The sequence below is a fragment of the Chroicocephalus ridibundus genome, chromosome 6 (assembly GCF_963924245.1).
Source record: "Chroicocephalus ridibundus chromosome 6, bChrRid1.1, whole genome shotgun sequence".
In the NCBI taxonomy this organism is placed as follows: domain Eukaryota; kingdom Metazoa; phylum Chordata; class Aves; order Charadriiformes; family Laridae; genus Chroicocephalus; species Chroicocephalus ridibundus.
In genome coordinates this window covers 23,670,061-23,686,250 of record NC_086289.1, presented here as the reverse complement: position 1 = coordinate 23,686,250, position 16,190 = coordinate 23,670,061, and the positions used below count along the sequence as shown (strand labels likewise).

The 16,190-nt window shown below is 38.6% G+C and overlaps 1 protein-coding gene across 3 annotated transcripts in view; it reads right to left on the bottom strand.

Moving 5' to 3' along the window:
• ZSWIM8 (zinc finger SWIM-type containing 8) overlaps window positions 1-16,190 on the bottom strand; it is a 67,070-nt gene that overhangs the window by 37,459 nt on the left and 13,421 nt on the right. For all 3 annotated transcript variants that reach the window (XM_063337941.1, XM_063337942.1, XM_063337943.1), the window contains exons 2-3: window positions 4,436-4,589; window positions 3,132-3,226 (exon numbers count right to left, since the gene is read on the bottom strand). In XM_063337941.1, the coding sequence (XP_063194011.1) occupies window positions 3,132-3,226; window positions 4,436-4,589 (249 nt within the window). The remainder of the gene's footprint in view (window positions 1-3,131; window positions 3,227-4,435; window positions 4,590-16,190) is intronic.

Here is a 16,190-nt window from a genome sequence, read left to right as displayed (position 1 = left end):
AGCTCTGCCCAATTCTTTTGCACCACCAGTCTTGCTATACTGAAGAACCATTTGTGGCATTGTACAGGAAACCGTACCAGGAAAAAATTCTGGATTAAATTAATGGTTACTTTTACCAGGAAAAAAACCCACCATAATTCAGTTCACTGTGCAGCTTCCGAAAGTCTGCTCCTGCAGGGACTGAAAAGGTGACTATGCAGGGGACCATTCTGGAGTGCTTAGCCCAACACTACTGTTTAAAGAAGTGGTCATCAAATTGTACATGTTTACATCCAAAGTGCAGCTATTACATCCTCCTGCAGACCACAGCTCTTACCTTCCTGCTTAAATGTGAAGACAAGGGTCACATCTATTGCATACCTGAGTGATCGGGTCACCTCATGGAGATTGCAAGAATGTGAATTTATTGTGAAATTTCAGGTTTGTTTATTCATTTTTCTGAGGTCCTATTCGTCCTCATGATTTCAGATGGAAATGCACAAATTTGAAATACCCCAAGCTACTTAGTAAGGAATTGGAATTAAAAGATTTAAGTGACCCATGAGTTAACAACACCCTACTAAGAATATTTATTGCAATACAGCTTTCAAGCTTTCTTAATTGATATTTGGTAGTTCTGATGCCCCTATAACGATGACAGCAAACATAGAATTTGCATAGAATTTGCATAGAATTTAAGAATCTTTTCTCTGGCTTTACCAGGACTAACAGATATGGGAAAACAAGAGCTGAACAAAAGCTTTTAGACAGGAAGTAATGCAAGGCAATTTGGGACATTTATTTGTTTTAAACCAAGGTACTAGAATCTCTAAAAAGTGGACACTTAGAGATACTACTCAAGGAGAGTCAAAGCCAGAATCCAGACTGAACCTGCTGCTGCCTTCCTCATTTGTTAAAAAGAAATTAAGACTATGATAGAAAAAAAAGTCCCCGAGACCAGCAATGACAATACACCTATTTGAGAACTGTAATAAAGTCTTTGATGGCAGGAGTATACGACTGCTACAAAGGAAATGTGAGAGGAATTGACAGAAGTCAATTATTTGTGCATATACAGTAGAACACTGTAAAAAAGTGTGGGTTTGGAATGTGGTGAAGAGGTACTATTGTTCAGAAATTATGGATATAGATTTGCATGTGAACAAGATGACTAAGATTACTCACATATTTAAAAAAATAATAACTTTCTACTGCAAAGGGAAATGGGACAAAAAGAGCACAAAGCACATTTCAAGCTTTGTGCTATTGATCACGATATTGCAATGCACCGCCCAACCCCCCTCCAAACCAAATCCCCTCTCAAGGGCTGCTTCATTTCCTGTGTTTCTTTTCCCATTTGACAGTATATGAAACTCAAAACTGCAACCACACACCTTAAAATCATTTGGAGTAGCCAACCATAATTATATCCAACCCACCAGCAGCAGCTGCTGGGCTACCACCCATGGAAAAACAAAAAACACAGTAGTCCTTCCATTAGATAAAGTTCTTCTACTAAGGAGGAAACAACATTACAGTTTAACAAAGTTACTTCCTTCCCTTCCACACACATAATCCTTTGTCAAGAAGCCCACTTGCTGTATGTGTACTTAAGAAGTTCCTCCCCTGTATCATTCACCGACTCCTCTTTTTCCCTACTCCTCTCCTCCTCCCCCAAGCACAGATTTCACACTAATATTCCTAGCCTTTGTTCATTTACATTGCTTTACACCTCCTTGCCTTTTTAACTTACTACTGAAACCAGTTTTGACCACAGTCTGAGCACTGTATATTAAATACTCTGCTCTTTTACATTGTGAAAGTCCCAGAAATTACTGAATTTCAACCAGTTGCATTTTGACTCATTTTGTCTCTCAAACACTTGCCTTCCTGAAGTTCGGCAGGTGCCTTAGAGGCCTCTCTCGGGATTTTAGTTCTGACAACAGGACCTTATGAATGCACTCAAAAGTCAGTTTAATCCCATTTAGCTCAATTTTGTTGATGTTACAAAACTACTATCTGGTCTCACTAACAACTCAATATACCTCACTTCACTTCTATTCCCAAGAATTCCTGCTACTGTTAATTACAGTAGACAACGGACTAGGTAAATTCTTCTCAAATGCTTTACCCTATATTCAGATAACCGTTCATCAGTCTCTTGCAATTTGTGTATCTCAACTGCTATCTCCTCCTCTTTAATTCTCCCCAGACTTCTACAGAATGGGTCCCTTTTATTCCCTTTCTGAGGGCACTTTACCTAAATTTATTCATCCGCTGATCACCGAGAGTTAAATATTACTGGTACTAGCAACTGAACAGGCCCACAGAAGACTCTATCCTTCACCACAGGAAAATACAGGAACTTTCCTCCTTATCATAATACAGCTCTTTATATTATCGTATTTCTTATTACAGCCAGGTTCAGTTCCCACATACCAATTAATAGACTATTTCTGAACCTTACACTTGCAGAAAAAACAACACATCTGCATTGGATTGACATGGCCCACCTTGATATACTAGTGTCTTTATTTGACATAATGCCTTCCTGTCTAACAGCTGGAAAAGCCAACTCAATATTCTTCTTTACTTCAAGGGATTTAATGAAAAATCCCGAGTCTAGTTCTTTGTTTAAGGTAAGATAAGTTTCTATAATCAAAAAACACAAAAAGAACAAGTTAAGTGAGGAGAAATGATAAAGCTGTCCAGCAACAGGGATTTCCTTCTACCAATATACTACACAAGTGACTGTATTATTAATACAATTCTTTTGCTACAAGAATAATTAAACCTTGCAAACTTCCTCTGTGCCATACATGCACTTTAGGCAAGGCATTCATTTGATCAGAATGTTCTAGAAAACCAAGTTCTCTCTATCAATGAGAAAATGGAGACAAAGGCATTCTACAGTGGTTTTTTTTTTTCCAAAACACCAAGACAGATCAAAGACCTAATTTTCAGAACATTTCTGGTACTTCACTCAGTTTCACAGCTGCCCTGAGTGAGGTTGAAACAAACACAGTATTTAGAATACACAAAGAAGATACGTGGCAGGAAGTTAGTCTAGGATGTCAGAAACAGTCATACCACCGCAGATATGGTTTTAGGAATCTGAAATATCTAGAGATGTGGAGCTGCAATGTTCTTACCTATCTGGAGAGGGTCTTTGACAGCCCTCACCCGGAAGAGCTGCTCCCCTCGCTGGAACTCATCTGCACTGCCATTCGCCAAACACGAGTACAATCTGTAAGAGATACACATAACATGTCAAGATCAGTCTGTTTCTGAGAAACTTCATGTTATTAGCCTCTTGCATTCTTTGTTGACGCAGCTTTTGAAAAATTCCTACTATCTTCACCTTTAAGATGAAGTCCAGGTTTTTTGCTGCCACTTCTCCATTACGTTTCAACCATAAAAATCACTAGCGTCTTCCTAACTAGGTTTGTGTACAGCCACTGGCATTTCTAGGAATTTTGACTTAAAGCTCTGAAATAGAAATTCATTCATAGCCTAAAACTAAGCTTTTCTATACAGTAAAATATCAATTCAAGGTCCAATGTTAGCATGCCACAGTAAAAACTCCTAGAAGTTTTAAAAAAACTTCTAGAGGAGTTACCTGCTCATATCAGGTTTTTTTATATCTGCACTCATCAGAATAATGAACATGTACAATCAGCTGGCTTGCCCTGTTTGCCCACAGGTGATCTTACTAATTACATCAGCACTTCTGACATCACCTCCCCCATCTAATACCAGAACATTAGATGGACACATCTAAGAACTTTCAGGATGATTCTCTCTAAGAGTGTAATATCGCTACTTGGCAACAAAATTCTGAATACATAGTTACATGGGTAAGCCTTCTATAGTGTAAAAACTTCAGCAAAAATACTTTGTTGAAAGATCTAAAAACACAGAGGTTTTGACTGTGTACTCACACAATTTGTGTGGAAACATAAGAAATACAGTCTTCTCTCTAACTGTATCCGCTCTGATCACTGATGTACTCGGCAAATTCCGATTCTCCTACCTACACCATCAAAAGGCTTGCACAGCATACTGAGCTAGCCCTCCCCAGCAATTTCTGAGCCCAGTTGAAGCTCTAACTCAAGGAACAGATTCAAACTGGAAAGAATACTGTGTAAGACTAAGGTAAAGACAAAACTCTACAAACAAGTTACTGTCAGACAAATCAAAGGGTGCACTTATTCTGCTATCATTTACACACAGAACCTGCATGTGGACATGCTTTTCCTGGGACATATGCAGGGCAGCTCATCCCGAAATAAACCCCTATATCGTAGGATATCCCACAGTAACCCATCCACGTATTACAAAATGCACAAGAACAGCAGAAGCAGCAAATATACAGGACATCAAATGGACAACGATTCTCCTCCAGGGAATAGAACTTTTCTTTTAGCATCAATGAAACAGAAATATTATTCATTACCTGATATCTTCTTCATTTTCTGGGAAACTCCAGAAGGCAATCCGAAGTTGCAGTTGCTCAGGCACTGGAGGATAAACTTTCTCCACCACCTCGAATGGAATGTGAAATGCAACCTGTTTTGCAGACAGTTCCACCAATGGGATCACCAGCCCATCTAGCAAGACAAGAAACAAAATGCAATTAGCCATTCAGAGAAGAAAATTCATAAGAGGCTAAAGAGATCGGAGCAGGGAGCCCCTTCCACTTCCCTTCTTATCTCACCAAGTTCAAGGACCAATTTTGATAGACAGTAAAAGGTAGCACAGAAATTTTCTGAAGAATTGCCTGCCAATTTTATGTTTGTTTTCAGCCCCGTAAGGCATGGGAACACATTCCTAAAGAAAGGCCTTCATCAGGAGAACCACATTAGCCTAGCAGACATCAGTGACTCAAACTGCTGACAAAACTGAAGCCACTTAGCAGGACTTAAGGTAACTGAGTATTTTTCATGTATTTCTGTTAGAATATGGCATAGAATATCCTGTGAATGTCAGGTGATTACACAGAGAAGAACTATTACAGTGTATATGAACAAGACAGCAATGGAAAGATTATCCAGAAACCTTAGTATTTACTCTTTTGGTAATGTTCAGTATTCAGGTATTTATAAGATTCTAATTTCAGTTAGTATTTGTTGTTTTATTCCGTTCACCACCACTTTTCATATGAGATATGTCTTTATATTTCAAGTTCTTTACAGAAGCAACTGAGAATTCATATGTTTGTACAGTGCTGACTACACTGAGCCCATGAGGAGCTTAACTGAAGGCACCAAAAGCTTCAAATACATTTAGCCACAACCTTTCTACCAACTAACTCCACTTTCTATGTTTTTAAGTGCAGATGAAGATTTCTTATCATCAGGCTATGGGAGCCTCGTGTTTCTGCTTTGCTCTGAGCTAGATTACACTCTATACAAAATGCCAGGCTTGTCTTATCTGCAAGCACCTCACTGCTTCACTGAGATCACTTCCTGATCCATCACTCCAGCAGCCTTGGTTCCCCCATCTTCCAAACCCTGTTGCCAAGAGCCTAATTAATTCTGCTTCAGATATTCCATGTTATGTCTCTTCACCTCCCTAACCAGCTTCCAAAACACCACTGGAAGCCAGAATGTAAACCAACCTGGCCCTCAGCTTTCCCTCCCCACCCGCCTCCAGGCAACATATCAAAGGAAAACTTAAGCTCTGATGTCAGTAAACACTTTCTCACTCTCTGCCTAGAGCCGCCCTCCAGTCCAAAACAGCTGGGATCAGATAGGAAGGGAGAGGGCTTGGAAAGTGCATGCACACCGCAAAGCAGACAACATTTCCCCCAGTACTAAGCAGACCTGTCAAATGGAAGTATTACACAAATATGGAACGAAAATACAGTTTTCAAACATCCACATTCGTGATTTTTTGACTGCAGCAAAATTAGATTCATTAGGGAGCATTTACTTCTCACAGACAGAGTCAGTCTTTTACTGTCAGGATTATTTCTCCATCACCAGTGACTTTTACTCTATTTTATAGACGGAGCCTCTGTTTTACAGTGCTATAATCCCATCCACAAATGTGAGAGCAGCAGACTGTAAAATGAACAAGGATGGAAAAGTGGAGAGTCCCTTTCTCTATAGCTAGCAGATAAACAAGATTTTAGCAGAAAAGCCATCTCATTTCCACTTTTGACAATCAGAACAGGTGTAAAGCTTTCATCAAGTCACTAAAAAAAAATTACTATATTTAATTAATTAGTTTTTAATTAGTGCAACATAGTCAACTGAAATATCATTGCAGCTACTACAGTAGTACTAGATACCCCAGAAGGTCCAAATTGAGGCATTTTAATACTTGAAATTACTCTGAGCAATGAAAGGAGAGATATTTCTTCTGGTTTTAACAGCACTTTATGTATAGAGGCACTTCATCCAAGCCTTTCATTACCCAATACTAGAAAACAGATAACCCCTAAACAACATCTACAAGGTATAAGACTCAAAAAAGACTTCAGTAGTGGGTGAAACACCTGCACATTCTTCAAGGAGCTGCAAGCCTGCAGCCTGGACTGTATCCCTTTTTACAAGGATTTGGTGCTGGGTGTGAAGGTTAGATTAGAATGCTAAAGACAGACTCAGTTGACAAGAAAGGAGCAAAGACATTCTAACTATTATTTTATCAGTACACCTTACCCCTAAAAATACTTTACTTTTCCAATTGACTAGGACACACATACAATTAGTTCCTAGGTCTCACTGATACTAGTAGAGTAGTACTGGTACCGGGAGCAGCAGTAGGATCACTGCAATTACTCTCCATTACAAAGTACGGCTGTTCCTTTCAAGCTAAACTAAACCAGCTCAAGAAAAATACTTTGACAAGCTTACTGAAGTTACCTCTCCTGAGAAAACATTTCTTACAAGCAGGAAGATAACATGAGCCCTCATCTGCTCCAGTGCAAGTCCAGTCCAAGTCAGCCAGCTCCAGCTTGATTTTAACAGTTTTACACAGTGAGGTAACAGGCTGACTCTGCACCAAACTCATTAACTGACTCATCAGCTGTACTGTGTTAGTAGTAATCAGCAGAAGACAGGTGGCCAATTATCTGGCATGTCATAACCCACAGTCAGACATTCACAGCACACAGCTTAGACATTTTCAGAATAAAGTGAAAGTAGTAAAACCTGGTGGTGAAAAAATTATCTAAAAAGCAATAATCTTATCTATAAGACCATGCATCGTGCATCTTTCTAAAATGCTGAATTTTCCATAAGGAAAAAGAGACATGGAAAAGAAATAGTAGAAAATAACTAAAAAGTAGAAAATAATTTTTCAATGATACTTTAAGGGCAGGTGAATTCACAGTAGCTAACTTAGCACACAGTGTAAATACTAAAAGAAATTAAACTGCCCTAAGTTTCAAGGGGGTAGTCCCCTATGTAGCCAAGGTGAGACACTTATCTAGAATGTGACTCAGACCATCAGAGGGTCTTTTCCCATCAGGCCTCCTGTAAAGTCATTTTGAGTTAGGTGCCTATACTAGACTCTGAATACTCTCCTTTGAGTCTTAAACAAAGAGAGATCCATTCAGAAAGTTTATTTCTAGATACACAAATCCAAGGTTGGTGGATTCATACTTACTTGTATCAAAAGATATTATCAATACAACAGACAAAAGGTACTCTCAGGTTCTATAATAAATATATTTTGAGCAAGAAAAAAAAACACAACAAGAAGTCTGCTAACAAAGAAAAGGAGAAAGCATCCCAGCTTCTGCTCAAAAAGCAAAGATAAGGACAGCGAGGAAGACTGCAGGCTTAATATAAAAAATAATACAGTAGTGAAATCAAAGATGACAAAACTGACAAATCTGCAAGATAAATCTATCCAAGGGAGATGACCATTTTAAATTGTGGAGCAAAACTAGCAAGAATCACTGGTTCCTCTTGGGGAGCAGACATGATGACCCAAGCTGGGCAAAGGAAACATTTAAAGTCTTGGAAGAATGAAGTCACAGGCAAAGCATAAGAAACCTCAAACAATTCTCACTTACAGGTTAAATGACTAGCAAAACCCAGGTCAGGAAGGGATTTTGGGCGGCCATCTAATCTATACCTCCTGCCTAAAAAGCAGGATCGAGCTATATCTAAACCATTCTGAATAAATCACGTCTCATCTATTTACTGCGACGTGGAACACACAGCTTTGATGAGGACTGCCCTACCCTTTTTGCTACTGTTTTATGTGAATTACATGTTTGATTTTTATAGACCTTTTATAACAGCTAAAAGTTTAGCATAGACATCAATATTCCTGCCAGAAAAACAACAACAAAACAAACAAACCCCAACCCCAAACGAGCCAACAGAAGCTATGCACATAAATATGCATTTTCACCATTGGAAACAACTTCTGTGCCAGCAGGGCTTACTGACATAGGAATGCAAGTGTAGCTATAATGCTTAACCTCTGCTAACATAGGGTAGGCTATAACAAGTTGCAGCCAACAATTATTCATAAAAACAGATCATGTTCTAACTGAGCTATTACTCCTTCAGTACAATAATTGAGCTTCCACAATAGACAAATAGAGAAGAAACTGCTTGAATAATCAGCAAAATAGAGGCCATGAGAATACCAAAGAGTTATTAAATGGAACTGAAAGAAAAAACAACTGGGCCAAACGCTGAATGTATTTGTTATCTAATTACCTTATTTCCATTGGGTTACCTTCATTTGACACATGTCTCTAAAATAAACTATACGTACAAGAGAATAAATACAAATGCAACTGAACAAATCTCACCGCAAGAGATAAGACACAACGCAAAGACAGGACACATATATAGCTTTTGCCATATAAACCTTAAGAAAAATGTCATGTTAGGCTGCAATATCTTTTTAGAGATGGGTCTATAACTTTGATTTTATACCTATTCCTGCTCCCCATCTCACATTTCCCCTCACCTGTCCCGCTGGCTTCAGTCCAAAACGTAACAGCGCAGTACAAAGTAATACAACTATATACAGAATAAGGAGATGAAGAAAATTAAGCAAAGCGCTTCTGATATCAAAAGCTAAAGTGAGAAGAACAGTAAAACTAACAGGAAATAGCAGAGTGCAATCTTAGCCAGTGAAGGAGGTATGTAGGGGTGTCATAAAACCTGTTTTACAAACCTCATTTAAAAAATGGTAAATATTACATTGCTTTTTACAGGATTTGCCGTATAGAAAGATAAATCTGTTACTGTAGAATGTACTTTAAGCATTTCTGCTTGTTTTATTTTAATTAAGTGCCTATCAGCAAAAAGCCCCTTGACTTAAATCAGTGATATATTCTCTCTGATACCCCATAAAACCAAAAAGCGCTGAGAACTGTCAAATATGGGCAAGCAGAGCAAGTATTACATTTAACCATAACACACCTAAATCAACACTCTTCAAAAATATTTGGTTTCTTACTGTTTTCTATTTTTTGTACATTTCTTTATAAAATTCTGCTGTTGGTTTTACTTTTTTCTCTTATTCGTTTTTCCTTTCTAGAAATTTATTCTCAGAGTTGATGTCTTTAAGAAGTACATGCCAGAGCAATATATTCCTTCAGGTTTCAAACTCTGCAACAAACATCAGAAAACTTCACCTTTGCCTTGAACTTTGTAATACTCGAAGGTGACTGCTCTGAATGAACTTAAAAATACAGTTTCCCAGGGTGAACACTGCAAAATAAAACATAAGCGTTTTAATTAAAATTTACTCTTTGTTTCAAATAAATTATGTCCAAGGTATTTAAGCCATTACTTATCTTTCTTTACTTGTTCCTCTTCCATTTTACCACATAATCAACATCCTATAAAAAGCAACATATGCTTTTAAAAAAATTTAAAAATTCACCTCTGAACTGAGGATAAGACACATGGTATGTAACAGAAGCATTTCACAAAAGTCTGAAAATAAGATATTTTCTCTTCTTTCAAAAGCATTTCTCATCGAAAGCTCCATTCACAAAGCTCATTAACTTTAGTTCTCTTTTCAAAAAGGCATTCAGTTAAGAGCAGAACTGATTCAATGGGTCACAGACACACCACCACCACTCAGTTTTCTGTCACATTAACATTTTGCTCAGGTAGGTCCCAGCCCTACGAAGTCATCAGAAAGGGAATATCTTCAGAAGTGTTGAACTAATATACTTGCAGCCTATGTAAGCAGTAAGGGTACACTTCGCTTGCTGGTTTGTAGCTGTCAAGCACAGACTTGTGAGATGAGTAGGTAATACCCATCCCCTACAATTTCCCAAAATTCAGGCAACATTATTAAAAATACAGCACATCTATAATGCACTAGTACAGAATACATAGAAATGGTGGAGTATTAAGGGCATCCTTGAATAGTCTTGGGATTACAATTTTAGGAGTAAATCACACTAAGTACAATTACATGTAAGCTTTGTGATGCAGTCACAAACAGGATAGCTGTTTTCCAAGAGGCAGAGTTCTCCATCTGAGTAGAAGAGATATTGCAGCCACTCTTGTCTGTGCCTGTAAGACTTGGAACATACAAAGTACTGAACCAAAACCACCAAGCTCCAGAAGGCAACCAAATACTGAACATAAAAAAAGGCAATCGAAACAGCTAGCAATTTTAAATGTAGAGAAGAGAGAGAAGTAACATACAAGCGCTTAAAACAATAGAAATAGTATTCACCTTAAACACCCATGCCAAAATGGTTGTAGTCTGGGTTGTAAATGATCTTTTTGAATCACGCTGCTGGTCTCAGTAGTGTTCACGTGGACATATACATACACATACATCACAGATTGCTCCAGTACAACTGGAGCTAACGGGTGCTCTTATGGCAGCCCAACAGACAGGCCAAGTACTAAACAGGCACCAAGAATGAACTTTCTTGCCCCAAATAGAAGAGAAGAAACCAAACTGCCAAGCTGCAGGGTGAGCAGCCCAGGACTGAACCAAGACCCTGCAATGTCAGGCCCTGACAGTTGAAGGGACACAAGGAGCTGCCCGCCGCACCCAGCCCTCGTCGAGCTTGACTACATGCAGAATGAAGCATCTGAAAAGCTGAAGACACAGTGTAATATTCAAATACTGACTCCCAGTTGTCTTCAATTAGCATTCCTCTGTTTCAGATTAATAATTCCATGCCATCTTATACTGAGGGGAAAGAAAACCCACAACATTCCTTGTAAAAAACAAGCAAACCACAGCATTGCTAAAAAGTAGGAATTTGTTTTCCTGTTCAGATTAAGGACACCAGATGTTAAGTTACATGTTCCTGGTTCCTCAACTATTCAAGCACTGTCAATCTTAAGAAAATAAGCAACCTCTTTACACTGGACAGCTGCTGTACCAAGTCAGAATAAAGTTGCAGCTATTTATTTCTCAGATACTACCCACTCCAAACCGATTCCCTACAAAACACCTCGGCGTTCACAAAGCCAGCTGCAACAACAAATGAAGAACTGTAGACTCCAGAAAAAAGCCTTTGGTCGAATTAATCTGTGTGAATTTTTCCACATGCTTTGACAGACCAAGAAAGTTAGAGAAGACAAGAATAGGGATCAAGTGATGGAGAAACGATGCTACAAATGCTGCTGCTGACTGATTGTTAACCAAGCTTGCTCAGAAAAGATGACTGGAGGGAGCATTCTGACCTGAGGGCTCCTTTGGTTTTGTTTTCTCAGAATGTTTTTGTATTTTTAAAACATCCACACACTCATAAAAGGCTAGCAAGTACAGCTAAACCGACCTAGAAAAACAGCAAGGCACTGCCCAATCATCAGGTATTTCAGGCAAAGTTAGCCACAGGGAAAACTCTACGAATACCAGTTTCTCCGCTAGGGTTGTACAGCAGGATGATATTCTCACTAAACAAGAATGAAAAAAAAAATAAAAAAAATAAAAATATACATACACACACCTTTTTTTTTTTTTTAATAACTGAAAACATATCCCTAGAGAGAACTAAGTGATCAACAAACTAGCAAAATGCTGCAGAGGACAAATCAAAATTCAATTTGAATCACTGGGTACACTGATTTGCTCATAGGATAAAGCACACAAAAAAGAACTATCAGGGTTACTTGGTTATATTTTTCTGTCCCTGTAATTCACCTCTGAAATTTGCACATTACCCTTCTTACTGCCTGTAGATAGTGCAGAACTCTCAGGAAGGAAAGTTATCAACTAAATATGTTTTTTTATATTTAGGGACAGGTCTGCTTCTCTTGTTTGCTGCTTTCTTCTTCCTCCTCCACCGCTACTACCCCCGCAAGCTTACTAACAGTATTAAAACCCTAATGGAATCTGTGTTTACAAGACTTTCTTATACCTCTTATTTCCCCACCTAGAGTTATACAACTCTATCTGGATCCCATAACCATTTCGCAGCAGTGAAATTACACGGAGAATAATGTCACAGGGTAGCAAATGCAGAGATATTAATACCACGTTGAATGCAAAAAGAAGAACTGGGGGGAGGCCTACATCAGCCCTAAGCCACAGAATGACATTTTTATGTACAAAACATTTGAGAAGATGAATAAGCAACAGAACTTTTTCATTAGCGTTTACTGGATGGGACTGATGAGATTCATAGCCAAAACCTGTTAAAAATACAAATCCCAGATGGGCAGATTATGGTCCAGAATTGGAAAACTCACGCTTAACTGACAAACTGCAAGAACTATTACTATACAAATTCCGTTACAACCATCACAATAACATTTTAAGACTAGCCTTTTTTTTAAAAAAAAAAAAAAAAAATGCAAAAAGGTTCATTTTATCACAGTAGGGTGTCCAATTCACCCCAAAGTCTCCACCATCTACAACAAAAGCCATAGCAGAGTCAAATCTCAGTTCAATTTGATTTCTGAAAATTGCTTAACACTACATCACAAACAGCTCATACATGTAAGTCAAAATATTTAATGGCTCAAACTATCTTTTTGTTGCTGTATTTACATTTCCATTCAAAAGCAGAGAATGCTATTATTTGGCTGACTACATAAACATATCCTGACACCATGACTTCTGTCTCCAAGATTAAGACATTTTAGGAAGCAAGAATTAGTTTATTTTACAAGGCAGACCTTAAAATACATCAAAATATCAAAAAAATAATATTCATTTTTTATTTTACACAGAAGCCCTGTAGATATGCAGAATACAGTATTAAATCGCATTGTGGATTTGGAGTGGCTGAGTGGAGGTGTTTTTTTCAGGTCTTAGTAATTTTAAACCTGTTAAGGCTTGCAGTTCACCTTCTGGTCATCTGAATTATTAAAAAAAAAAAACCCACACATTTCTGACAAACCCATTTCACAATGGTTTTCTACACTCACTCTCAGCATGTGTACAGAGCTAAAAAAAAAATCAAAAACAACAAAACCAAACAAAAAGCAGATGACTTAACTTTGCTCACCTGTGGAGAAATGGTATCACCATCACGCTAACATCAAACATACAGACTGCACCCCAAAACAATTTTTGTTAAAGAATCTGAACACCTAACAGAGGAGGGAACGCACTTACTCAGCTCAACTCCTGCTGTTTCAGTATTAGACTGAGTTAAGAAGTATGTTATCTTTATGTTACTATTTTTAAAGTTACATCTTTTAAATCAGAAAGTGTTTGAGTATTATGACAACTCCCGATGACACTTCCACAAGATTTTGTGCGGCAGAAGAAAGGCCCACAAAATTAAGCTGGTGAGGCTTTATAATGCTAAGCAATAACTGATAAAAGAACTAAAACTTAGAAGATGCATGATGGGTGTGTTAAGGTCCAAGAGTCCTAACCCATAAAGACTTTAAATCAGTAAGAGTATGCCAAAAATCCCACAGCCACGTCCCAACTTTCCCTACAGTAATTCATCATTTCTTCCTGTTAGTAAAAACTTTTACTGGTAACAAAACCTTCTACTGCTATATAAAGTGGTCATGATCTAACTTCAGAAAGTCTTTCTTTGAGATGCTCTAGTTCCCAATGCCCCTCCTTTTAAAGATAAAACAATGTTGAAACAAGCAAGCGGACGCAGATGAATAGTAGGGGTTCTTATGTTAGCCTGCAAAGCACACACTAATACATGCAGCATTTACTGTCCCTGAATTTCTAGAGATTATAGAGAAATGGTTCCTTTTTCTTCCCGCACTGTCTTCAAATGAGACTTCTCCCCTGAGAATCAGCCCTCCCAGCCCTGTGCCACACCAGATGAGCACCTGAGACACATGGGGAGCAAGTTTAACGTCCTCTGACTGCCAGACCAGCTACTCAGATCACCTTGTCAGACAATCCAAATACAACTTTGTTCGGAAACTTCCACAAAATGATTCAGAAACATTCTTTCATCCCACAAAATACCAGTGTCTGGTATAATACTGCTGCAACAACAGCCAGCGGGGATACTGCTACTCTTGTCACAACTTAATCAATGGAGAGAAATTACAATTTAACCAAGTAATGTATAGTACTGGCATTATCAGGGGAAATCTGGGGTGCCTAGTACTGCTGAGCAGACCTATGCCAGAAGAAAAAGGCCGATGCTTTCTGCCACAAGACTTTTAAGAAAATGATGCAAGAAACAGCTCCTCATGGCAAGAGGCTACAATGTACGTGAAGATGAAGGCAAACTTCTCAACACACCTTCTTGGAGCAGCTGCTTCCTTCTACCCCTCCCAACTTCATCTGCAGTTTCCTGTGTCAGCAAGAACACTTTGGGAGGCAAAACATCTGAAGGAATCCTCTCTTCAGAGGAGCACGAGATGTTAATAAGAAAAATAACCACCCCTGTTGTGTTATTCCTCCTTTCACCACTGATAAACATAACTAAAGAGTTTCAATATGCCCAAGTAAATTTTAATTGCCAAGCAGATAACCCACTGTGTAATTATCCCTTAAAAATCCTCTTGCAAGTAGTAGACAAAAAAGAGCTGCACATTTGAAAACTCTTTCTGCATTCCAAAGGTCAGCTGCCTGAAGAACACGTTTCCCTTCTTCCTTACAAACTTGTCTTCCTTATGTCCTTAAAGCACCGTAGCTACAACACTCTTTACTATATTAGGAACCAGACCTCTAGAAGAAAAGCACTTGAATCAAGTCTTCAGAACTTCAGCAGAAGGCAAAGGTGGAAAGCTACAAGTTATATCTGATAACCAAAAAGATGTTTGATGTGGGAGGGGAAGGAAATAAAGACAAAACCAAAATCCATGATTTGGTTTCATGACTCCGAGACAGAAACACTGTCACATTCCTCCATCACTAAATTTGAATTCCTAAGATGCTAGTCACCTAAGTTCTGCCTCACAGTTCACATAACATTTTGTTGCAAACACGTACAACATACCTACAGAAAACATCTGCTCTGAGCAAATGTCAGAACCTCTCCAAACACAAGTCAAATCCAGATCAGAAAAGTGTATTTTCCATTTAAGTCTATTGCTTCTCCTATGCAATAACTGTGAAAATCTTCTGCACAGGGCTGTGCCGATGAAACTGGAGTATTCGATGTTATGTTTATGCCTTATGCCAGACAAGATCTGTTTATCTCCTCATAAGCTCTGCATCTCAAGAGCAAAATGTCGGTAAGTTCTTTTCTCAACCCTCACCCACTCTAACATGATTGAGATCCCAAAACTGTAATACCAGCATTAGGCAGGCAATGCAGCATTCACAGCTTGACAACCTCCTCTGGAAATTCAGACAAGAAAATTCTTAATCCAAACACCCTTCCATTTCCCTCCCTGAAAAAAAAACTCATTTCAAAAAAAGAGCAGCATGGGCAAGCAACCGACAGCTGTTAGAAATCCTAAAATGAACAGCAGATTTTTGTAAAGCAAGACAGACAGTGCTACAAAACACTGTATTCATGCCAGTGCTGGCCAAGGTTTCATGACAAATTGGGCAGCTTGCATTCAGAATAACTCTACAGCTGATGAAGCAGATCAGCTTCAGGCAAGTAATTTCCCCTGCACTGTTACTCCTCGCTCCCGCACCCCGTGCAGGAAGCATACTGCATAACCAGGATTGTGCATTCACAGCACAGACATCAAACAGCTCCTGTGTCCTGAAAGCAAGGCTCAGTGCTACCAGTTATTCTCACTTCTGCCCCATGCAAGGTATTTTAAAAGCTCAGAATTCAAAACTATCTCCAGTGGCCTATGACAAAAAAACAAACAAACAAACAAATCAACAAACAAGCAAAAAAAACAAGCTGCAAAGACCAA